The sequence below is a fragment of the Arachis stenosperma genome, chromosome 2 (assembly GCF_014773155.1).
Source record: "Arachis stenosperma cultivar V10309 chromosome 2, arast.V10309.gnm1.PFL2, whole genome shotgun sequence".
Lineage (NCBI taxonomy): Eukaryota > Viridiplantae > Streptophyta > Magnoliopsida > Fabales > Fabaceae > Arachis > Arachis stenosperma.
Genome location: NC_080378.1, coordinates 116,451,813 through 116,477,204, shown reverse-complemented (window position 1 = coordinate 116,477,204; position 25,392 = coordinate 116,451,813). Strand labels below are relative to the sequence as shown.

At 37.2% G+C, this 25,392-nt stretch overlaps 3 protein-coding genes across 3 annotated transcripts; 1 reads left to right on the top strand and 2 right to left on the bottom strand.

Annotated features, from left to right (window-relative positions):
* Nucleotides 1-12,576: 12,576 nt before the first annotated feature.
* LOC130961535 (uncharacterized protein OsI_027940-like) lies at nt 12,577-15,401 on the top strand. Its single transcript, XM_057887471.1, has 6 exons — nt 12,577-12,783; nt 13,456-13,642; nt 14,023-14,179; nt 14,275-14,312; nt 14,406-14,463; nt 14,951-15,401. Exons 1-6 carry the CDS (start codon nt 12,779-12,781, stop codon nt 15,076-15,078), a joined length of 573 nt encoding a protein of 190 aa, XP_057743454.1. The 5' UTR covers nt 12,577-12,778; the 3' UTR covers nt 15,079-15,401.
* An 817-nt stretch (nt 15,402-16,218) lies between these two features.
* On the bottom strand, nt 16,219-18,506 carry LOC130961507 (sm-like protein LSM4). The gene is made up of 7 exons (XM_057887437.1): nt 18,306-18,506; nt 17,985-18,026; nt 17,687-17,785; nt 17,514-17,591; nt 17,370-17,409; nt 16,976-17,143; nt 16,219-16,580 (listed from the first exon to the last, which is right to left on the bottom strand). Exons 1-7 carry the CDS (start codon nt 18,306-18,308, stop codon nt 16,558-16,560), a joined length of 453 nt encoding a protein of 150 aa, XP_057743420.1. The 5' UTR covers nt 18,309-18,506; the 3' UTR covers nt 16,219-16,557.
* Nucleotides 18,507-21,989: 3,483 nt separating this feature from the next.
* On the bottom strand, nt 21,990-25,333 carry LOC130963541 (transcription factor MYB44-like). Its single transcript, XM_057889645.1, has 2 exons — nt 25,291-25,333; nt 21,990-22,318 (listed from the first exon to the last, which is right to left on the bottom strand). The coding sequence occupies exons 1-2, from the start codon at nt 25,331-25,333 to the stop codon at nt 21,990-21,992; spliced, it is 372 nt and encodes a 123-aa protein (XP_057745628.1).
* Nucleotides 25,334-25,392: the final 59 nt, after the last annotated feature.

Sequence of the window (25,392 nt, the reverse complement as noted above, 5' to 3'; positions counted from 1 at the left end):
ACCAGTGGTATACCATAATTCCCATCCTCTTTACTCCACATGAACCTTCTCTAAAGTCCAATTATCTTTTCTGCAACCGCTTTTGGCATCTTGTACAAGCTCAAGTAGTAAACCGGCAGACTATTGAGAACGGATTTTATTATTTCCTGCGGACAGAATAAGATTGTGTCATCTGCAAATTGGAGATGCAACAATTCTATATTGTCCCTTCCCACCAGCAATGAAAAAATTCGTCCATTCCTTACAGCCTCCCCCACCATCCTGTGCAGAACGTCAACGACAAAAACGAACAGAAAAGGAGATAGAGGGTCTCTTTGTCTGAGTCATCTCTCCATTTTGAACGGCTTGGATGGTGACCCATTAATCTACACTGACATAGACGCTGTAGTCACACATTCCTTCACCCAAGTTCTCCATCTAAGACCAAAGCCTATCTTTTACAGCACTATATCCACAAAGCTTCACCTCACTCTGTCGTAGGTTTTCTGAAAGTCTAGTTTATATATATATATATGATTGAAATTGGACTCATAAGGAACAATTGGAAAAGAAAATGAACAAAACATATCTTTAGGGTCAATTTAGTTTTAAAAAATTGATTTTTAGAATATTCAAAAGTGAATTAAATAAAATCTTTATTATATGATTACAGTCTTCAACATGAACTGCAATTCGCGAGTCGATTCAAATTGCTCATAAAAATAGATGAATCGAACCACTAAAATTAGGACTTGTTTAGAAGTAGATTAATTTGACTTAATTTACAGCTCCATAGTAAATGGGTACGATATTAGTTATTTATTTTTTGTATATAAAATTTCTTTTGGTTCATATATAATGTTTTTTTAATTAATTAATTTTTTAAACTTTAAATAATTTATTATCAAAGTATATGAATGCATAACAATTTTTTTTATTCGTATGGATATCAAGTAAAAAGAATTGCTAAAATTATATAATAATTTTTAAACAAAAAATAAATTATAAAAAGAGAATCAAACGAATCAACTCGTTTAATTCGTTAATTCGAATGAGTCAAATTAAATTGATGTATTCCCAATATGTGAACATAAGACGTAACGCCAATTTCTCATGAGATCAAACAGTTTCTTCACAGTCTTGGGCCTTCTTTAATGTCAAAATTGGAGTCCGGATGGATTTGGTGGCCCGCATCACTAAAAGCCTATAGCTCTCGAGAAGGTTATCGTTGGCTCCTGATAAAGAAAGTGAATTCGATCGAAAATAGCAACTGTGGGTGGATTTGGTGCCTTAATTTGTCAGAGAAGATAAAGATGATGATGTGGTTGGGTCTACAAAATGCGCTTCCAACAAATGCCTTCCGGTTCAAGCGTCATTTAACTGATTCGGACAGATGTTCGAGATGCAATGCAGATCTAGAAATAATGGAGCATTGTCTTAAGGATTGTGAGAAATCAAGATGCATTTGGCAAATGTTGGATCATTTGCTTATTGATTCATTTGAAGGTACTCCCTTGGAATTTTGGATTCGGAAGGTCATGCCAGGCAATGAGGCAATTGTAGGGGCGGGTCTTTGGTGGGTGTGGAGGCATCGTTGCAATGATATTTTCAATAATGGAGATTAGTGGTCAAACTATAAGGTTGTTGCTATGGCTCGGATTACTGCTAATGATTTAAGAAAGTCTGCCAGTACCAAGTGTATAACTTTCAAGGATCGAAGGAGGTGGAAACCTCCAACAGGTGACACTTTTAAAGTTAATTGTGATGCGAGTCTGTTTTCTGATTGGAACCTAGCAGGAATTGGTTGTGTTATTAGAGATTCTAATGGGTGTTGGATTTCGGGTTGTTCTAGTAGCTATCCTCCAGGGCCTATCGTCAGATGTGAGCTTTTTGTTGTTTGGAGTGGTTTGATTTTAGCTTGGGATTATGGCTTGAAAGATATTGTGTGCGAAACAGATTCTTTTGACATTTTGCACATTTTAAAAAATCCGGCAAATGGGCTAAATTGTGATGTGGTTGATATTCTTCAGAAGATACAGGAGCTTCTATCAAGACCTTGGGTTGTGGATTTTAAATGGATTATCCGTGATGTTAACGCTGTGGCAGATTGACTGGCGAGATATGCGGTCAAGACCAATCCAACTCATGTTATTTGGTCAGAACCTTGTGATGAGCTTCAGTATCTTATACTTGTTGATTTAGGATAATCTCTTTTTTTTTTTTCTTTTTGTTTAGTCACCAAAAAAAATTGATGTATTCCCAACTTGTTTAAAATACGAATCAATTCGTTTTTTTAAATTTTAGCTTTCTGTTCACAGAAAATACCATTACCTATTGTTCATACCCTGGCCCAATGACAAAGGCCCAGGTCCAAATAAAAGGCCTAATCCGAAGGATTAAGCCTAACCAAAACACCGACCTTCATATAAGAAGTCGGTGTCAACTACGACTTACTCTAAAGAAGTCAGACATGAGATTAGCTGGCAGATAAACACTCATTCAAATGAGTAACCGCCCCTAAAATCTCTCTAACCACTTTGTAAAGCCATATCTTAACCTCCCTAAGATAGTGGGACGGTTAACACCCTAAAGATATGGCACTACTCCAACGGTGGTTATTGGCTCACCACTATAAATACACTGACATCCCTCAGGTATCTCTAAGCCCAATACTCTCTAGACCTGCTCATACTCTTGCTAACTTAGGCATCGGAGTGTCTTTGCAGGTACCACCCCCTCTCCTCGTACAAACAAGTCGGACGGAGCCTCCCGAGTTGCATATTCATTCGGCAACCTCCTCCTTCACACATTTGGGCCAGCCAACGCCATCCATTCAGTCAATCTCCAGTTACCCACCGTAACATTGGCGCCGTTGCCGGGGACCCGAGAGATCATCCATTGATGGTGGACAGATCCCACGAAGAAGGTCATGTGGAAACGGATTCTGAACAAGAGAATCTGGACACGGGCAATAACGATGTGGACCTAGCCCTACACCAGGAAGTTAACAATCAGCATAGAGAGGGCACCTCCGGGGTAAAAAACCCGAAGGTAAATTCCTCAGATGGGCGCGCATCAGAAAAAGAAGGACCATCCCATGTAACTGAACTCATGGGGTTAGTCCACAGCCGCCTGGAACAACTAGAACAAGAGCGGGAGCGGCAAAAGGAAACTGAAAAGTACCTAAAAGAGGAGATGGAACGGCGAAAAGAGTTAGAAAGGAAACTCTTAAAGCTGGAATCTTCCCTCAAGAGTCACAACTCCCGCGACGAACAAGAAGAGCCGCTCTTGGGTGAAGAGGATCCTTTCAGCGAGGACATAATGAGGGCAAAAGTTCCGAGAAACTTCAAAAGCCCGGATATGGACCTCTACGACGGAACCACGGATCCAAAGCATCACCTAAGCAACTTCAAAAGTCGGATGTACCTAGCTGATGCTTCCGACGCTACGCGATGCAAAGCTTTCCCGACCACTTTATCGAAAGCAGCGATGAAGTGGTTCGATAGCCTTCCCCCGAGATTGATCACTAGCTTTAAAGACCTCTCAAGGAAGTTTTTGATGAGGTTCTCAATTCAGAAAGACAAGGTGAAACATGCACCGAGCCTCCTGGGAGTAAAACAGGAGGTCGGAGAATCTTTACGAGCCTATATGGAAAGGTTCAACAAAGCTTGTTTGGAGATCCAAGACCTGCCCACAGAGGCAGTCATAATGGGGTTAGTCAATGGGCTCAGAGAAGGTCCCTTCTCACAGTCCATATCTAAAAGGCACCCCGTTTCTCTAAGTGATGTACAAGAAAGAGCTGAAAAGTACATCAATATGAAAGAAAATGCCAAGCTAAGAGACCTGAGTTGGCGACCTGGACCCCCTCCCTCGACTAAAGAGATGGAGAGGGAAGCCAAGAAAAAGGAAGAACTCGGTCTCGAGAGACCAAGGAAATATCACTCTTATACTCCCCTGAAAGTTTCTATAGTGGATGTATACAGAGAGATTTGCAACACTGAAAGACTGCCACCCCCTAGACCCATTAAAAATAAAAAAGGGGGGAGCCGCAGCGATTACTGCGAGTACCACAAGATATATGGTCACACCACTAACGACTGTTACGACCTCAAGAATGTGATAGAAAAGCTGGCCAGAGAAGGTCGGCTTGATAGGTATCTCATAGAAAGGTCGGATAGTCACGGAAAGAGAAAGCGGGATGATATGGATAGAAGAGACTCACCACCGCAGACCCCAGAGAGACATATCCATATGATCTCAGGAGGATTTGCGGGAGGGGGACTCACCAAATCATCTCGCAAAAGACATCTCAAAAGAGTCTACCAGGTCGGGGAAGAGTCACCCGACCTTCCTACCATTTCATTCACAAAAGAAGATGGGCAAGGAATAATCCCTGGACACGATGATCCAGTGGTAATAACTATGATCCTAGCAAATGCCCATCTCCACAGAACCCTAGTAGACCAAGGAAGCTCGGCGGACATTCTCTTCAAGCCTGCTTTCGACAAGCTAGGGTTAGACGAGAAAGCATTAAGAGCCTACCCCGACACCCTATATGGATTAGGGGACACGCCAATAAAGCCACTGGGATTTTTGCCCCTCCACACCACTTTTGGAAAAGGGGAAAAATCAAATACTCTGAGCATAGACTTCATAGTCATAGATGTAGGGTCAGCATACAATGCTTTGATCGGCAGAGCTACCCTTAATCGACTCGGAGCGGTGGTATCTACTTCCCACCTTTGCATGAAGTTCCCGACCTCAGCGGGAATAGCAACGGTAAGGGGAGATCAAAAGCTGGCAAGGAAATGCTATAACGAAAGCCTAAATCTGAGAGGAAAGGGCAAAGAAGTTCACACAATAGAGCTCGGCGGCACAAGAGCCAGAGAAGAGCTGCGACCACAACCGGGAGGAAAAACCGAGGAGATACAGATCGGTAAAGAGGAAGGAAAAAACACTTATATAGGAGCCAACCTAGGGGAAACTCTAAAACAAGGGCTGGCTGAACTCCTAAGAGATAATTCCGACCTCTTCGCATGGAAGGCCTCCGACATGCCTGGGATTGACCCCGAGCTCATGTCCCACAAACTCTCGGTTTATCCAGGGTCCCGACCTGTACAACAAAGAAGACACAAGCTCGGCACAGAACGAGCCCTAATAGTAGAAGAGCAAGTACAGGCGCTCCTGGAAGCCGGCTTTATTAGAGAGGTCAAGTACCCAACATGGCTAGCCAATGTAGTGCTAGTCAAAAAACAAAATAGTAAATGGAGAATGTGCGTCGACTATACTGATCTAAATAGGGCATGTCCTAAGGACCCCTATCCCCTACCAAGTATTGATACCCTAGTAGACTCCAGCTCGGGGTACCAATACTTGTCATTCATGGACGCCTACTCGGGATACAATTAAATCCCGATGTATGAGCCCGACCAGGAGAAAACATCATTCATCACACCCAGAGCTAACTATTGTTACGTGGTCATGCCATTCGGATTAAAGAATGCAGGAGCCACATATCGAAGGTTGATGAATAAAGTGTTTTCCTCTCACCTGGGGGCCCTGATGGAAGTATACGTCGACGACATGCTAGTAAAAACCAAGAAAGAAGTCGACCTCTTATCCGACCTCTCACAAGTCTTTAGCACCATAAGGCTGCATGGGATGAGATTAAATCCCGCAAAGTGCGCCTTCGCGGTAGAGGCAGGAAAATTTCTAGGGTTTATGCTAACACAAAGAGGGATTGAAGCCAATCCCGATAAATGTAGAGCCATCCTAGAAATGAAAAGTCCGACTTGTGTGAAAGAAGTCCAGCAGCTCAATGGCCGACTTGCAGCCCTCTCCAGATTTCTGGCAGGATCGGTACTAAAATCCCTTCCACTATTTTCCTTATTAAGCAAGGGATGCCAATTCGAATGGACTCCGGAATGCGAGGAGGCGTTCCAAGAGTTCAAAAAGTTTTTAAGCCAACCTCCTATCCTCACCCGACCAACACCAGGAAAAGACCTCGTCCTGTACTTATCTGTAGCAAATAGGGCTGTCTCGTCAGCCCTGATAAAAGAAGACGAGGTCGGACAACACCCAGTCTACTTCACCAGTAAGGTCCTACAAGGCCCTGAACTAAGATACCACAAGCTAGAAAAGTTTGCCTACTCCTTAGTAATAGCCTCACGAAGGCTACGACCTTACTTTCAAGCTCACACAGTAAGAGTCCGTACGAACTAACCCATGAAGCAAATCCTCCAAAAGACGGATGTTGCAGGGAGAATGGTTCAATGGGCAATAGAGCTCTCCGAGTTTGATCTGAGATATGAAACTCGGACAGCAATCAAAGCCCAATGCCTCGCCGACTTCGTGGCAGAATACGCAGGGGATCAAGAGGAAAAGCCAACTACATGGGAACTCTATGTAGACGGATCCACCAACAAAGCGGGAAGCGGCGCAGGCATAATCTTGGTAGATGAAAGAGGAACCCAGATAGAGGTTTCCTTAAATTTTGAATTTCCGGCCTCAAATAATCAGGCAGAATATGAAGCCTTGATCGCCAGATTAAAGTTGGCAGAAGAAGTCGGTGCTACAAAGGTGATGATATACAGCGACTCACAGGTGGTAACCTCCCAAATAAGCAGAGAATACCAGGCAAAGGACCCTAATATGAAGAGGTACTTGGAAAAAACTTTGGAGCACCTTGGGCGCTTTGCAGAAACTGAGGTCAAACATATAACTCGGGATCTAAACAGCAGAGCGGATGCCCTATCCAAGTTAGCAAGTACCAAACCAGGAGGGAACAACAGAAGCCTGATTCAAGAAACCCTCCAAGAGCCCTCGGTAGCAAAAACAGAAGATAAGCAAGAGGTACTTGAGGTAGTTGGTTTAAACCTCGGATGGATGAACCCTTTCGTCGAATACATGAAATTCGACATCCTCCCTAAAGAGGAGAAAGAAGCTAAAAAGATCCGAAGGGAAGCACAACACTATACCTTGGTGAGAAACATCCTCTACAGAAGAGGGATATCGACACCATTGCTAAAGTGTGTACCGACCTCAAGAACTGCCGAGGTATTGGAGGAAGTACATAGTGGGATCTGCGGAAACCATCTCGGAGCAAGGTCACTCGCCAGGAAAGTAATCCGAGCAGGATTCTATTGGCCGACCTTGCAGAAAGATGCCACAGAATTTGTGAAAAAATGCCAACCATGTCAGATGCATGCAAATTTCCACGTGGCTCCACCAGAAGAGCTCATTAGTATCACTTCTCCATGGCCTTTTGCAAAATGGGGAATGGATTTGTTAGGTCCTTTTCCCCAAGCGCCAGGACAAGTCAAATACTTGATCGTGGGAATAGATTACTTCACAAAGTGGATAGAAGCAGAACCATTAGCCACTATCACCGCTCAAAGAAGTCGCAGGTTCCTCTACAAAAATATCATCACAAGATATGGGATACCTTATTCCATTACTACGGATAATGGAACCCAATTCACCGACGCTACCTTCAGAAGCTTAGTAGCCGGTATGAAAATCAAACATCAGTTCACCTCGGTAGAGCACCCACAAGCCAATGGGCAAGCCGAGGCAGCCAACAAAATTATACTGGCAGGACTAAAAAAGAGACTACAGGAAGCAAAAGGAGCTTGGGCTGAAGAGCTCCCTCAGGTGCTATGGGCTTATAGGACAACCCCCCAATCCGCCACGGGAGAAACACCTTTCCGACTAGTCTATGGTGTAGAAGCCATGATTCCAATAGAAATCAATGAGCAAAGCCCAAGGGTAATTCTCCATGACGAGGTCGGAAATGTACGGGGACACAAAGAGGAGCTCGACTTGCTCCCCGAAGTCCGAGAAGGTGCCCAGATAAGAGAAGCGGCATTGAAACAAAGGATGACTACCAGGTACAACAAGAAAGTCATTCGAAGAACATTTGCCCCGGATGACTTGGTCTTAATCAGAAACGACATTGGAGTCAACAAATCAGGAGAAGGAAAGCTCGCCGCAAATTGGAAGGGACCATACAAAATCAAGGAAGTTTTAGGAAAAGGTTATTATAAAGTAACCGACCTGAACGGCACTGAGCTACCAAGGTCGTGGCATGCTTGTAATATGAAAAGGTACTACAGTTAAAAGCGAACTCTACTCCCTGATGTACTCTTTTCCCAACTTCATGATTTTTTCCCAAAAGGGTTTTTTTTTCTGGAGAAGGGTTTTTAACGAGGCATCATAGTAGAGACTAAGGGAAAATAGGCTATCAAGACCCTTAGTAGCAAGAAGGTACCTCTCCAATTAATAAAGATCTTTTTCATTTGCAATATCTCTTATAATATCCTTTTTTATTTTTCTAAGTCTTTCTACGAAACGCGCCGACTTAAGCTCGACAAAACGTGAAAATCCCATGAACCGACCTAGATGGTCGTCAGGATAAAACGACGAGGTACAAGTCGGCGTAAAGAGGTTGTATGAGTTTATTGTAAAAACTCGGGAACAATCCGACTCATAAGTCGAAATGAGAGCCCGAGTAAAACAAACTCGGAAGTACTCCGAGTAGAAGAAAAACGCATCACAAAAATAACCTAAGTCAAAAAAACTCATTAAAGCAAAGTCGAGTATAAGGGATAACAAAAAAAGATTGGAAAACCTGAGAAAAAGTTTAAAGGCTGCCTAAAAGCCCTTAAACAAAAAGGCCCGGAAAAACAAGACAAGCCAATAGGAAAGGTTTTCAGAGAAAGATCAAAGAGGGTTTTGAAAAATCAAAATTAGAAAAGCATACACGCATAAGGTAACTTAAACCCTTATCCAAAAAAGGGTATTTATTAATCTAAACCCTTATTCAAAAAGGGCACTCACCGAAATATTTTGTTTACGGCCTTAAAAGGCCAAAAGAAATTGTTCAAAGCGTCACCAAACAACATATAAATGAGTTTAAAAAAGGGGGGGACTCACAGGCCGAGCCCCTATATAGCCATAAAAAAGTCATTTCTGCAGAGGAGTAGACGGATCACCACCACCAGAGTCAGGAGGAGCGCCATCGGGACCAGGAAGAGAAGTTGAAGAGGAAGTCGGAGGAACAACTGAAGAGCTCGGAGCATCTTTAGAACGAGGAGGGGACTCAATAATCCTCTGCCCCCGAGTCTTCAATTCTGACTCGGAAACAACCACGGGGACAGGAGGATCCACGATGGCACCATCAATAACGACTTTATCAGAATGTAAAGGAGAAAGATCCAAGTCGGGAGCGATAACTCTGACTTGCTCCAGGAAAATTCTCCAAGACTCCTCGGCACCATCAGCGATAGAGTGCTCCAACTCGGCGTACGCATTCCGAGAATTCAGCAAATCCTTCTTCACAGACACAAGATCTTGAAATAGACTCTGATAACTATCCTGTGCTGTCTTCCTCAAGCTTGCCTCCATAGTGCATTGGGCCCACAGCTTGCTCTCCTTCTCCCGAAGGCTCTCTCTCTCCGCCCTCAGCTTAGCTACCTCCTCCTTCAACTCCCTCTCCTGGTCTTGGTAAGCAAGAAGCCTCCCCTCCAACTCCTCGACCTTCGAGGTTGCCCCCAAAGAGCTGAGGGGAGTCTTCTCAAAGATGTCCAAAAGTTTGCCACAAACACCCGCCGCCCTAAAACTCTCCTCAGCCAGAGTGGTGAGGTGGTTTCGAACAGAAACATCATCCATACTTATATAAGGATAGATGTTCTTTCGGACGAATGCAAGAGCATCCGCCTTAACCCCACCATCAAAGGAAGAGCCAGACTCTGAAGTCTTGCGCTTCTTCTTCTCTGGCTCAGGAAGAAGTTGGGCAGAAGGGAGTGGCCGAGACAAGGTTGAAGAAGAAATCACAATGGGCTGAGAGGGAGTGCCCACGATCTTAGGAGGAGGAGGAGGAGGAGGAGGAGAGATGATCGCCCTGGCACCACCGGACCTGGCCCGGGACTTTGCCTTAGCCTCCTGAACTCTCTGGTAAGATTCCTGAGCATTCTTTCTTGCCATATCTGCAAAAGAAACAGTTAGCAAAGTTACAAGTCGGTAAACCTCAAGTCGGCAGAAACAAGTCGGAAATGGGGAATGCATGCACTACCTAGTTGTGACCGCACAAAGGTCGGCGTTCCCTGGAGGAATTTTCTCGTATCCAGGTACGGGGCCCTCCCCCACGCTTCTCGGAAAAATCCCACAATGGCCGCCTCCACCTCGTCCAGGTCATCTAGACCATACTTCTCACAAGGGGAGGCCTCCAGCCAATAAAGGGGAAAGCGAGGGGAATAATGCTCATCCAGAAAAAAGGGGTGGTGACCCTCCACGGTTTGCACTTTGAAAAAATAATTTTTGAAGTCATGAAAGGATTCGTCAAAAAGGGTGAAAATCTTCCGACCTTGTATGGCTCGGAAAGACACCCATTGTTGTTTGTTATTTAGCCCACTAAAGGGCTTAGTCATGTGAAAGAGAAAGAAGAAAACCCTCAAAGAGGTCGGGAAGTCCAAAGCGTGACTAACAAACTGATAAATTTTCAGAAAACCCCAAGAATTGGGGTGAAGTTGGGTAGGAGCAACTCGACAGTGGTGCAAAACAGATATTTCAAAATCCGAAAAAGGAAGAAAAACACCCAAGCGGGTGATCATACATTCATACATAAAGAAAAAATGAGGAGCCGCCTAATTGGCCCTCCCAAAACAAACCCGGTCTTCCGGACCCGGGACTATCAACTCATATTTTGGCTCGTCCTCCTCCGAAGTACAAAGCCTGTGGTGAGTACGAAGATGAGTAATAAACTCATCGTCGACCAAGGGCTCCTCCCCAAGGACCGTGACATCAACCCACTGAGAAAGAACCTCTACAGAAGCCATTTTTCTTTATACAATGAAAGGTGACAGAAACCTACAAAAGAAAAAAGAAAAAGAAAATCAAAAAACACGGTCCCTAAAGAGAGGAGATACGAAGTCAAAATCTACAGACTAACCTATCCACCCACAAAACAAAAGCATGCAAACACAAGGCATGACATGAAAGAAGCAAAGCTAACCTTTATCCGAAAAGTGAAGGTTGGAAAAAGCAGAAATCTCCGAGTACAAGAATGCAGCACGAACAAGGAAAGAAGAAGTTTGAAAGATTGCAGAAACGGAAAAATGAAAGGGAGGGAAAGTATTTATAAACATGCTAAGGGGCATAATGGTAAAAGCGGAGCAGTCATTAATGAGATTGCACCGTTACCAAAGCCATCAATCCCTAAATGCCTCCCCAACGGACACGACGCTTGAATTGACGTAACTGTCAGAAACAAAAGGTCACGAAAATCACGTCGGTTTATAAAACCTGCGCTTTCTCTAAGAAAGTCGGCTACGAACCCGAATTAAATACTTGAACCCAAGCCCTAAGGAAGATCTTGGGCTCAAGTAGGGGCACTGTTCATACCATGGCCCAATGACAAAGGCCCATGTCCAAATAAAAGGCCTAATCCGAAGGATTAAGCCTAACCAAAACACCGACCTTCATATAAGAAGTCGGTGTCAACTACGACTTACTCTAAAGAAGTTGGACATGAGATTAGCTGGCAGATAAACACTCATTCAAATGAGTAACCGCCCCTAAAATCTCTCTAACCACTTCGTAAAGCCATATCTTAACCTCCCTAAGATAGTGGGACGGTTAACACCCTAAAGATATGGCACTACTCCAACGGTGGTTATTGGCTCACCACTATAAATACACTGACATCCCTCAGGTATCTCTAAGCCCAATACTCTCTAGACCTGCTCATACTCTTGCTAACTTAGGCATCGGAGTGTCTTTGCAGGTACCACCCCCTCTCCTCGTACAAACAAGTCGGATGGAGCCTCCCGAGTTGCATATTCATTCGGCAACCTCCTCCTTCACACATTTGGGCCAGCCAACGCCATCCATTCAGTCAATCTCCGGTTACCTACCGTAACACCTATCATTGTAGCTCTAGCAGTTTTTAATTTTAATATTAAAAAGATAATTATATTTTACATTGTTATTACTTATTAAAAATGAATGTGTTTCACTCGGCCGTGGAGATTACATTCCAAAAAATCGAAAAGTTAATTTTCGTTCACATGAAATTAGAATATTAATTTTTTAAATTTTATAAATCTGACCCACAAATTTTTTAATTTTAAATTTAAATTTTTTATTTATAAATCTGGCCCACTAATTTATTTTACTATTAAAATAAAAAATTAACCACTTATAAATTAAATCCTTCAATTTATACACTATAGAATTTGAACTTATCACTCCTGACCCTCAGATTTTAATTAAAATTTTGTCTAGTCTCAAATTTAAATCTCAGATTTAATTTTTACAATTAAAAAAAAATCACTTCCATATTAAATTGAAACATTCCGTCATCCATGACCAACGATGATACAACAATAATTTCCATTACTGAAAGAAAAAATAATAATAAGTAAATAAATAAATAATAATTTTTTTTTAAATGGAGTTTCGACGAATTAGTGTTTGTCACGTCGGATTAGGAGATATCAAAAAAAACTTTCATTACTGAAAGAAAAAAACAATCTAGTTCTAGACATACCTTTTTTGAAAATAATAATAATAATAATAATAATAATAAATAAATTTGGTAAGCACAAGGAGCATATTCTAGAAGGTACTTAACCCGAGAGAGAAGAAGAAGAAGAAAGAGAAAGAAGGTGTAGTAAAGTCTAGAAGTGTCGCTCAACAAACAACATAAACACACTTTCTGTGTTCCTTCTTCTGTCATCAAAATCTACCTTACTCTTAATTCTTCTCAAACGTAGGGTTTTTGTCTCTCTCTAACAAAACCATGAGGTACTTTTTTCATTTCAATTTTATTTATTTACTTTTTATGTTCATATGTATGTTTAAAAGTGTTAATCCTCTGAACTTAGCATCTTAAGTTTGATTATGATTAGTGATTATGTTGAGTAATCATAGTTTTTGAAATGGAAACAGGACACATGTTAGTTAATGGTTTATACCACTGAAGTTTGCATTACTTTGTTTATTTTTTATTATATTGTAAAAGTTTTCTCTTATTATAACTCATTGGCAAGTTTAGGAAGTGTGATTTTCTATGAAGAGTGTGGAAAAATAGGATTATGGTTTTTCAATTACTAGCAGCTATACATGCCTTTTTTGCATTGTCAAGTTGCTGAACATTGATATTGATAATTTTGATTTTTGTTGATGTTAGTTAAATTTTAATCTTAATTTGTTGTGCTGCAATTTATGTTATTGGGATGAATAGCTTTTTTGGTAGTTCAATTTATAGTATACTATCTAGGTTTCTTGCATGCATTTTGGGAATTTTCATTTTTAGGGATCAAATTCTTCCATTTGCATCAGCATTCGTGTAGTGAATCAGAAAGTTGAGTATTGTGATTGATACTGTAAAGGAATTTATACTTTTAGTAAATACAAATTAAATCCTTTTGATTTTTGTGTTCTGATCGTGTTTTTTACATCATTTGCTGTGTGCAGCCGTCATCCTGAGGTTAAGTGGGCTCAAAGGCTGGACAAGGTTTATATAACGGTTCAGTTGCCGGATTCGAAGAATGCGAAAGTGGACCTAACTCCAGATGGTACTTTCACCTTTTCGGCTACTGCTGGTGCCGAAGATCATCTGTATGACTTGAAGTTGGATCTCTTTGACAAGGTTAATGTAGAGGTGAGACTCAAATTTTCCTATTTATAGATAGCAATGACATATCTATAAAATTTACCGTGTAAAATTCTTTTATGATAATCAGGTGTGACCATGTAGGTTAAAGTAGTTTTCTTTGAAATGGTTGATGTGGAAGTTGATTCTTTTTGTCTATGCATCATCATCTACTTAGATATTAGTTTAAGAAACTAAACTAAAGTATTGCATTATCCATGATGTGCTTGCACTTTAGGATGATGTTTGTTGTTGATGTAATCTCCATGGAGTACATGTAACATGTTTAAGTCTCTTTAATGTTTTTGAAATTTGTCTAAGAAATTTAGTGTTTTGTTAATTGCACTAGAACTAATTTTGTTTTTCAATGCATATTCTATTGGTTTCAGGAGAGCAAGATTAATGTAGGGGTGAGAGGCATATTCTGTGTGGTGGAGAAGGCAGAGAAAGGATGGTGGAAAAGGTTACTACGAGGAAAAGGAAAGCCTCCGCATTATGTGAAGGTAGATTGGGATAAATGGGTTGATGAAGATGACGATGATGGTGGTATGGACGTGCCTAAATCATGTTATTAGCAATTTTGAAATTCTCTGTTTCATTGGCTGTGGTTTTCTGACCGACTATCCCGTTTGTTTGCTTAGGTCTTGGTGATCTAGACTTGGGAGGGATGGATTTCTCGGTATGCAATGTGTTTTGATGAATTCATTTGTTTGTACACCCGTTCTTGTTTGATGTAATCTGTTCTAAATTCTAATTCTGTTGAATGCTGCAGAAATTTGGTGGGATGGGCGATGATGCAATGGGTGATTTCGATGATGACGATGATGATGGTAAGTATGCTGCAAAATTGGCATTTGATATTTGGTGCGTGTGAAGTACTTATTATACATCATCATTTTAGAAATCATGGGTATGTGTGAACTTTACTCACTAGTATTAATCCCCTAGAGGGGAAGCCAATGAATCATGAAACTAACTTGAATTAACTGATTGAATTGCCTAATTCATCTGGGAAGAAAAGGTTTTGTTGGTTTTATAACTTTGATGCATATGATACTATATTTGAGGCCGAAATCAGTTGCCGTTTAGGATTTAAACTGGTGGATCTACCTTTTTTCATCGGCCGCAGAATATGGTCATTTTTAGTATCATTTAGGGAGTGTCCTAAATGAACCAACATGATCAATTGCTGTAGAAGGTGCATTGTAGCATTGTTCTCCCATTCTTAAGGCCTCAAGTATGGTACTTTAGGGTTTTTGTGCTTTAGGATTCGTTTATTTGGCCGACTGAAATATATTTGTTTGCCAATTATAATAGAGCAAGAAGTGTCGAAGCCTGGAGGACAGGAGACTAGTACTGAGAAAGAGGGAGCTTCCACCGCCGGAGATCTAGATGCTGCCGGGGAGGCTTCAACAGAGAAAAAAGAAGCTGCTCCAAGCACATAATACCCTTTCAGTTCAAGATCTTCAACACCTGATGATGCTTATAAGCATGCAGTAGATTATTTCAGTATTGTAGTGTGAATTGATAGTTCTTGAAGTAGAGACATCATATTACCCCTGTTTCTTGACCCTAAAACATTGGTGTCTTGGTGAGTAGTGAGTGCTATTGGCATAGTTAACGACTTAACATTCATTCTCTCTAGCTGAAGTAGGATATTGTACAAGTGAGACTTTTTTTTTATTTCATGAAGGAATTTGGTATCAGAATATCTATATAATATTATTCATCATGCTGCCTATTAATTTTCATGGCAACTGTTGATGGAGCCGAGTGTGTTTATTATTTCTCTAATAGTCAATGACCATATTGTTTATAAATGTTTTTAAGGCCGATATTAATTGGATTCTAGGATAGGAAAATTTTGAACATTTTCAACAGAAATAGGATTTGATATCTGCTTTATCATCTTACTCTCGATATTATGCTAATTTAATACTCGATAGAACATACCGCAAGAAAAATTTTGTGGCTATTAAGAAGAGTTGATATTCAATTTAACTCAAAATTTGAGGTTGAATTTAAATTGATTTAAAATTATAATTGGTTTAATTTGAATGGTAAAATTTATAATAACTTTTGTTAGTTCCTGAATTAATTTTCATGAATAGCATATTGTTAACTTGTCAAGATTTAAATTTTTTGTTTAAGTTTTATGTGACTGAAACGTACTAGACCTCTTATATTCTCACGAAAGAAAACGACCATATAAGGTAAACTTCAGTTTGCTCTAACAGACCTCAATCACATGGAATATGAGCAAAGAATTTCAAACCGCAATAAATTAATGCAAGTTATGATTACAAATTTTGGAGTTCAATTTGGTTCTATCGAAGTTTTAAGAGTCAAACTAAATCGTCCCTCAAATTATAAGGGTATTAACTCGAAAATCATGTCTGAATATTACCATGTTTCACTTTCATTCATCGTTTTAATCCTCAAAATATTAGTTTTATAATGAAATAGTTTGTAAACGAGTGACTTTTATCAAGTACCATAAAATCAACTTTTGAGGTATTCTTTAATATGAAAAATGTGTAATTTATCTCCATGCAATGCCTCAAAAGTATGAGAGAAGTAGAACATCAATTCAAGAACTTATCCATACCATGCCTCAAAATCACTAGAACAAACAATTTAAGTTGGACCACCCAAACATTTAGTGTACAATCGGAAGGAGCATTTCTAAGCATATGAATGATGGGGGTGGATGTATTCTATTTCAACAATTAACATTATCACCATCATCACTTTGGTGAGTTGTAATATCTGCATTTTTGCGACTCTAAATGCAAGAACAAAAAACACTGGAAACCTACACCAAGAATGCAAGGGAATCACAAACAGCAATCTGTTGAGCAGGGATCCGATGCCTCTAAAACTAGCAACTGGACCATATGAAGTAGTTCCATGTAACAGTTGTATCAACCTCTACCTCTCCCTGCACCTGTCGGAAGAAGAAGAAACATAAATTAAGATAACAAGGACTATACCGAAATTTGTATTATAACTGATCCTAATCTGATATCTGAAAGTTTCAGGAATTTTAGACATAGTTTAAGCTTTCAATCATAAGTTGTATTTAACCAAAATACACCATAATCAAACATGCATTAACTTCACTCTATTATGACTTGATCGCTAAAAATCATGTTTTCCTTGACCATCCAGACAAGGGAAAGCAAGATTTGTAAGCATATATGTGGAAGTAGTATAAGGTAAACAGATAATACCACAGATCCCATGAACTCGTTCATGGCGAATTTGAGGGATACAAGTGAGATAATGAAAAGTTGCTACATGAAATGCAGAGAGTTTGGAATGATGTAAGGGATGATTTACCTCTGTTACCACCAGGCTTTCCACCTGGGCCCCCCCTGCCTCGGCCTCCTCCTGGCCCTTTAGCTCCACCTTCGTCAAGGCCACGGCCCATTCCTTTTGCTGGCCGTCCACCAGGACCATCCTCTCTCCCCCTTCCCCTTCCACGTCCAACACCAGGCGGTTTGCGATCTGAAAAAGGTGATCACATTAAGGAGTTTCCAGCATATTTTTCTTTAGAAGAAACCTAGAGGACTACATGAATAGCTTATTCAACTCATTCTATATGTGTAAATATAACTTGTTTAAACTTTGAAGTGATAATTATCTTTATTTCTTGTTTATTCCCCACTTTGATCACCCGTACGACTTAAATATCACTACAAAAAATGAGCTAGATGTGGAAAAAAAGGCTCACCTCCACGGCTCTTGGTTTCTTCCTGAACTTTGTCAATAACCTAAAACAACAGGCAATACAGCAACATCAGGGGATGAACATATGCATGAATCATGTCATCATGATCACGAATTCCAACATAACGTGAAAATCACTGCTACAAACCTCATCAGGAACTCGAAGATACTTGATTGTGTTTCCACGAATGTAGCATTCCGGCATTCGCCAAAATCTATCTCCGTCCTACATAACCAATTCCAATGACACATTATAAAAGATTTCACAGCACACAACATATCACGATGAATATACAAGAACTAAGGGCAAAAGAACAATACTTTAGAGGTACAAATGACTTCTCTTAGATGGATGTTCATCCATGTATCACAATTCACCAAATGCCCGTTGTAAGTCTCTCCATTTTTCAGCTCCACCAACTGTTCCAACAGAAACATATAGTAAAAATCAAAATATAAAACATAAATAACTACTTCAGAACTCATATATACAATGATACATGATTTGCTGACACAAACGCTAACATGATAGTGTATCAAAATCAAACAGTATCTCTGCAATTTACACTGTATCACATGAATTAGGTAAACATAGAGCAAAGGCCTCGCAGACACTCACCATTGGGTGACCTTGGGCAGTCTTCAGAAGAGAAAGGGGCAGCTGAAAAAAAAAAGGAGAAGAAAAGAAAACAATCAGAAAACGAGAGGCAAAATAAATTAGTAGACCGCAGAATGCAACCCTAATAACAGTGACCCAATTGAGTTTTTCGGTGAAAGATTAGATTTTTAAGTACAAGTTATGATCTTGGGATGTGGGAATCAAAGAATGAGATCTGGGTTAATGGGTTTACGGAAAAGGGTTTATACCATAATAAAAATAAGAACTTTGGAAAACATATTGAGAGAGTGTGAGAGAGAGAAAAAGGGGAGAGTGAATTACCATGTCGACGGTGGTTGTGGTTTAAGGTTTGATTATGCAACAGAGAGCGCTTTGAAGGTTTTGAATATACGAGGAGCTGAACAAGCGAAGGAGGAGAGAGTTGGATGAAGCTGTTGAATTTGAGATGCTAAAAAGAAAGTTTTTTTTGGAACAGAGTTTCTGAGCATCAATTTGAAACTTCACCAAAAAAAAAAAAATCTGTCAATGCCGATTTGACTTTGGCAACCTTTTCTTTTTAGGTAAAAAATAAAATATAAGATAAAGAATACTTTTAAATAAAATAGAATAAAATATTTGAGAATTCCATAATTTATGAAGTTTAGGACTAAAACAAACAAAAATCTCATAATTTATATAAGATTACAGCAAACCAATATTTTTAAGTCTTAATAAATTAATGAAAAGAATAACACGTATTATATATATATATATATATATATATATATATATATATATATATATTTTTATATTTTTTTCTTACATTTGTGAAGTTATAGTTCATGTAATCGACACAATTAAAAAAAATCAAAATTAGAATGATAAATTTTAATCTTACCTATTCATAGCATGAATTATTAAACTTATAAAGATTTAAAATCCAAGATTACAAACATGACAAGGATACATTATTATAATTTACTTTTCTAACTCAAATAAAATTATCCAATTTGATTTATTATGTTTTTTTATATATGACATGATTATTTATAATTTTGATACTATTTCACTTATTTTTCTTTAAAAATATATTTGTTTGGATTCTGTAATATACTAATATGACATAAGTTTATTTAAAAAAATAAAATGACATTTAACAATGATTTTTATAAAAAATTATATGAATGCAAAGTTATTATTTGTAATTTCAGTAAGTGATCATGTGTGTACATATATATAAAGTCAATCTTCAATTCAAATCTTATTATCTTACGATTCAAAAAAAATTTATATATATATTTTTTAGAAAAAGGCCAATAGATTATGAGTACACTAAAAAAACTAAAAAAAAGTATTTTAAAAGATCATTAGAAGGATTTAATTATTAAAAAAATTAATATTAAAATTATTAAAAAGAATTACATTTTTATAATATTTAAGAAAAAGAATCAAATTTTTTTATAAAAAAATAAATATATCTTTAATTATTTATTTATTTATTTTTTATAATTTTTGTGTTGATAAAGTTTATTTCTCTTAAAATTTTAGTAATTTTTATTAATTAATTATTTATTTTTATTTTTTTATCTTTATCCAATGAAAAAAAGGACAAAAGATTAGAAAAGTAAAAAATAAATAAATAAATAAATAAATAATAAAAATTACTAAAATTTTAGAAAAAATAAAAATTGTTAATATAAAAATTATAAAAATTAATTAAAGATATATTTGTCTCTTTATAAAAAGATTTGGTCTTTTTTTTAAATATTATAAAAAAATTTGGTCGTTGTTAATAATTTTAATATTAAAGATTCTTTTTAATAATTAAATCTCCCTAACGGTCTTTTAGAGTAACCTTTTCTAAATTAATCAACTAATTAATCCCAAGTGAAAATTCATACATATTTATTTAGCGTTGAGAATCAAATAGTATATATTAAAGATTATAAAAAATAAAAAAATAGTTAAGAATATATTTATCTTCTTATAAAAGGATTTGGTTCTTCTTCTTAAATATTATAAAAAAAATTTAGCTCTTCTTAATAATTTTGGTATTAAAAATCTTTTTTAATAATTAAATCTTTCTAACAGCCTTTTAAAATAATTTTTCCAAAAACTAATGCTAATATTCCAAACATCTTTATCTACTACTTGTATAATGACCGTGCCTCTGAAGCCACGCGTCACTCTTACATTAATTTGTAATAAAAAATTGAAAACGGATTCGTTCTCACCTTCATCTTCTTTCTTCTTTCTCTATTAGATCATTATGAATATTTTTTTCTTCTGTTGCGTGTTATGAACACATAGTAATTTGACTACATTCAGCTTCTGTTGGTACAAGTGTACAACTATTTTTAAATGTTTACATATGTTCTATATAGCTTGCTCACATCACAACAATAATAATTCAGTCACAAAACAAGAATAAAATAGCATCCATTGAATTATCTCAATTACAATGTTTTCAACATTACAAAGCAAAAGACAGTCATTGTTATACTCTTAAAATTGTCCACTGTCTACTTACTTAGCCAAATAAAACACACTCAAAGCCAGATTTAACCCAATCAACATACAAATGAAAATCTGGAACAATTCAACCCTCCTAAGATGCTCCTTCATTTCATTAACCATAGATATCACCATCATCATCCTATCAATTTCTAGCCCATCCCCACACTTGACATTGATTCTGCTTTTCTTTTTTGGTTTTGAATTGCCCACCATGTTACTATTCTCCGAAGATACTTCTCCTTCCACACATTGCTCTTGTATTTCTTCTAACCATTGAAAATACTCGCATCGCATTTGTGTGTTTTAGCATGAAACGAAAAAAATTCATTCATCAAAGAATGATTCAACACTAAAATTGAATAACCAGAGACGACGAATAAGGAGAGCTATTGGATTACTTCGTTACATATCTATCAGCATTCCAAGCTTACCTTCCACATAGGGTATCGTAGAAACCATCTATCAGGGTTGCTAGTTGTCTTCGACTTCAACGGAACCACTGGAATGGGACAAAAGCATGTTCCCTTGTAGACTTTGCTCACTATATCTGAACCACCATCCACGTCGAATGCTTGCATTGATGGCTGCTTTCTCTCCGTTGCAGATTTTTCACGAATCGTAACTGTATGCATCTTTCAATTTTGCAACCTGGAGTACGCATGAACGAAGAGAGCAGTTTAGGGACTAGGAGAAACAATTTGATTGAGGGAAAAATGAATCTGATGAATTAGGAATTTTTCACCTAGGATGATGATTTATGTAATTCAAAATTCCAGTTAAAATTAAACTTACCTTGTCAGCAAAAACCGGTTGCCAGCTCAGTATTGTCCTCACTGGAGCTGTGGTCCGACGAGCATGAGGACACACTTGTCAATTTTTAAAATTATTCAGGTACCATTTTGTCAATAACAATAGTGAGGTACCATTTTGTTAGTGCCAGAATCTTTCGGGTACCAATTTGGTATTTATCTCAAAAGAAAAAGATCCGAGACTTAATTTAAGTCTTTAACTTAATTCAATCTTGTACAATTTTTAGCAGTTTAAATTTGATTTTGGTTTAAGAGTAAACTACCATTTCTATCCACAAAAGTTGAAAACGCTGACATATTTATCCATAGAAGATGAAAATTACCATTTGTATCCATAAAAAATAGTTTTTGCAAGCAAAATTATCCAAACCCTAAAAAATTGAATAAAATTCCTAAACTACCCTTTTCTCCACCACTATCATCTTCTCCTTCCTTCTTCTCTCTCTCTCAATGTTCTCAACCACCCAATCCCAACATCAACCACATACCACCGTCTCACCCTCCCCCTCAACCGTCACCTTAACCCTTTTGCCGCACACTCCTCTATCGGTGTTAATCGCGACTCAACAGTACCACCATTACCATCAGCCATCACTACCGTTAACTTCACCGCCTGAATGGATTGGGTTTTCTCTGCACACACTCTAGGCTGCAACTTCTTCAAGGGTTGATCGAAAACACTAAGCAACAAGGTTAAGATCTATGACTCTAACCCTAAAATCCTCCAAGCTTTCTCCAACACCGCCATTGACCTCATTGACACAGGTACGACGGCGCAAACGCTGACGGAGCGTTTCAGTGGTTGCGCAAAGTGAGGATCATCGATGGAGCCCATGGAAGCGCACTTGCGTTTGAGGGTGGAGTTCCAGTAGTACTTAATGGCTTTGTCGGTTTTGCCGGAGAGGAGTCGGGATATGGTGGTCCACTTGTTGCCGAACTGAGCTTGAGCTCTGATTATGGTGTCGTCCTCTTCGGGGGGTGAAGGCCTGATGCTCCACCTGTGGGGAGAGCTGGTTGCACCATCGGAGCCTGCAAAAAAATGGGTTGGTTCATGAACCTGTAATGAAGAACAAAGCAAAAAGAAATTAGGGGAGAGGTAGATATAACAACGGCAGGGATCAGGCAGCGACGGTGGTGGTTCTACGACGCGGAAAGAGTGAAGAGGGTTGGCTATGGCGGCGATAAGGTAGCGTGAAGAGGAGGGTCTCTGACGCAGTAGGCTCTGGTTCGAGGCCGATGGTGATGGTGGCGAGGAGAAGCTGGCGCGGTGCTCCTGAGAGAGAGAGAGAGAGAGAGAGAGAGAGAGAGAGAGAGGAGGAGGAGATGATAGTGGTGGAAAGAAGGGTAATTTATGAATTTTATTTAATTTTTTAGGGTTTGGATAATTTTGCTTGTAAAAACTATTTTTTATGGATACAAATGGTAATTTTTGTCTTTTATGGGTAGATATATCAGCGTTTTCAACTTTTGTAGATAGAAATGGTAGTTTAATTTTTCTTTTTGAAATAAAATAAGTCTCTTGATATTTATAAAATATTATTCAAGTGAGAGAAATAGATAAACAAAAAAAATAAAAGGAATTTTTTAATAAAAATATAAATTTAACAATGGAAAATAATATTATATAACATTATAACAATATGCAATTAGGATTTGGATTTTCAAATAGTAGAATAAATATTACATTTAATGGATTAAAAAATTAATTTATTATTTTTTAAAAATATCAATTGAACTGAAATTACTTATTAATTAAACTCAATACCTTAAAATTAAATATAGAGTAAAATATCATATGAGTCTCTAATCATTGCTCTAAATAACCATTCACTCCTAAGTGATTTAAAAATGACAATATAATTCTTAACCATTAATTTCATTAGACTTTTTTATTCTTCTATTAAACTCTCATCTAGAGTTAGCGTATTTTGTCTATGTGTAATATTAATTGATTACATATTAAAGAATCATTTCAAGGAACAAAATGTCTCCTGTTGTGTCAGTAATTATAATGAGTAAAAAATGTGCCTATAGTTCAATTAAAAAATTTTTATTAGGAGAATAATTTATTATAAATAGTATAATTATGATAGAATTAGGTAACGATGAATTGAGTAATTTGTATCTTTTTTTTTTTGAAATTTCATCAATAAAATTATTCTCTCTCTTTTGATTCTCTCTAATTTCTCCCTAGTTGATTAATTTTTTTTTATTCAATTTTTTTTCTCTTTATAGTAATATGCTACGGTACAGTAGCACAAATAAACCCTTGAAAAAATTTTATTGAGACATTTAAACTCTTAACTAATTATAAACATAAATACATAAATTCATAATAAACCTTAAATGGGCTTTTCCTTTTTGTGTGGGAAGCTTTTGTACCGGATTGTTCTTCTCCAGTAGGTACTTCAGCTTCTGGGTATCTACATTTGAGGATCAAGTTTTAAATTTTAGGGATTGTGTTTCTATATATTAGGCTGCAAATGGGATTGTATGGTACTTGTTGGTTAAGCTTCTAAGAAAAATCAAAGAACTGAGGTTGCTACCATCTAAAACTAGCAACCAATTTAATCGTAGGTATAATGACTTATTAAAATTTAGAATTATTTATCCTATTTTATGATTTATTATAGATTTATGTATCTATATTTCATTAAAATATTTTTAGATTTACTTATTTTATTTTACGACAATATATTGCTAACATAACAAAAAGTATTTTATTTCTTGGAATGGTTCATTAAAATATAATTATTTAATTAGTTAACATTACACATAGATAAAGTTCGTTAATTTTGGATGAAAATTTCATCAGAAGAATTGCATTATTATTTTCCAATCATAAGGAATGAATTGTTATTTAGAACAATGATTAGGGGTTGGAGCAACATTTTACTCTTAAATTTATTCCATCAGTACAAAATCTTGAGTTATCATATTTATTAACTTGTATAAGTTTGGCTGTTAAAAAATTCATTATTTAAATTTAACTAATTTCGAAGAATCTATTCTTAATATAGATGGATAAGTTTAGCCACGTTACTTTTAAGACATGTTTCTCCTCTTACTAATGTCATGTTATCCACGTCGCTTACTTGGTAAAATTTTAGAATCAATCACTCAATTTTTGTCGAATCACCTATTATTTCCAAATCAGCAAAATATATATAGAAAAAAATAAAAAACAACTATAATTAGAAATTAATAATGTCTAATCAAATTTGTAACTTACAAAGACATTGAATCTATATCCCTATATTTATTATATCTTACCGTTATAAACAATACAATAAATTTATTACCCCTAATAATTAATTTCTATAAATAACTCATTAAATGTAATCAACATCCATATTACAAATGTCATAATAATATTATTAATCATAATAAATTTTACGTTACAAATATTCAAATTCCATATTATTTGACCTACTTATATAAGTCTCTTATCACTATTCCTTCGAATAACATCAAATTTAGCACAAGAAATTTATTTCCGAATTACACATCTCAAACTTACTCAATGGAGCTTCATTCTTTGGACAATATTACCAAACAAACAGACAATTGGTTTATCAAAATTTGCGTGGTTCGTCTATGAAAAACATTAACGACCACACAAATGAAGAGGAACCTCTTTCCTTAGAAATGATTATATTAAATGAAGAGGAGACAACTATATTTGTGGCACATGTAATCAAACACCACAATATCCAACAATAAGGTAACTCTATATATACTTTTCATAATCTCATCTATCAAATTATTAATTACTAACTCAATACTTATTTCATATCAAAGTATTACAATAATTTTTGTACTATTTGATGGCAAAGAAAAAAATTGTTAGGCACAACTGTTTCGAATCTAATAACATTCCAGAAAAGTAATGACATTGAAGCACCACCTCAATCGAAAAGTTTGTGCAACCTTACACTTATATTTAAAGTTAAAGTAAATGATTTTAACTTCAAAAAAAGTTATCAACAACACAGTGTTACCAAACATTTGTTCCAACAAAAAACACTGAATCTCAACACCCATTACAACATGCAAAGATGGAACAAACAACATAATAAAAAGTGCATACAACTTAATAACCT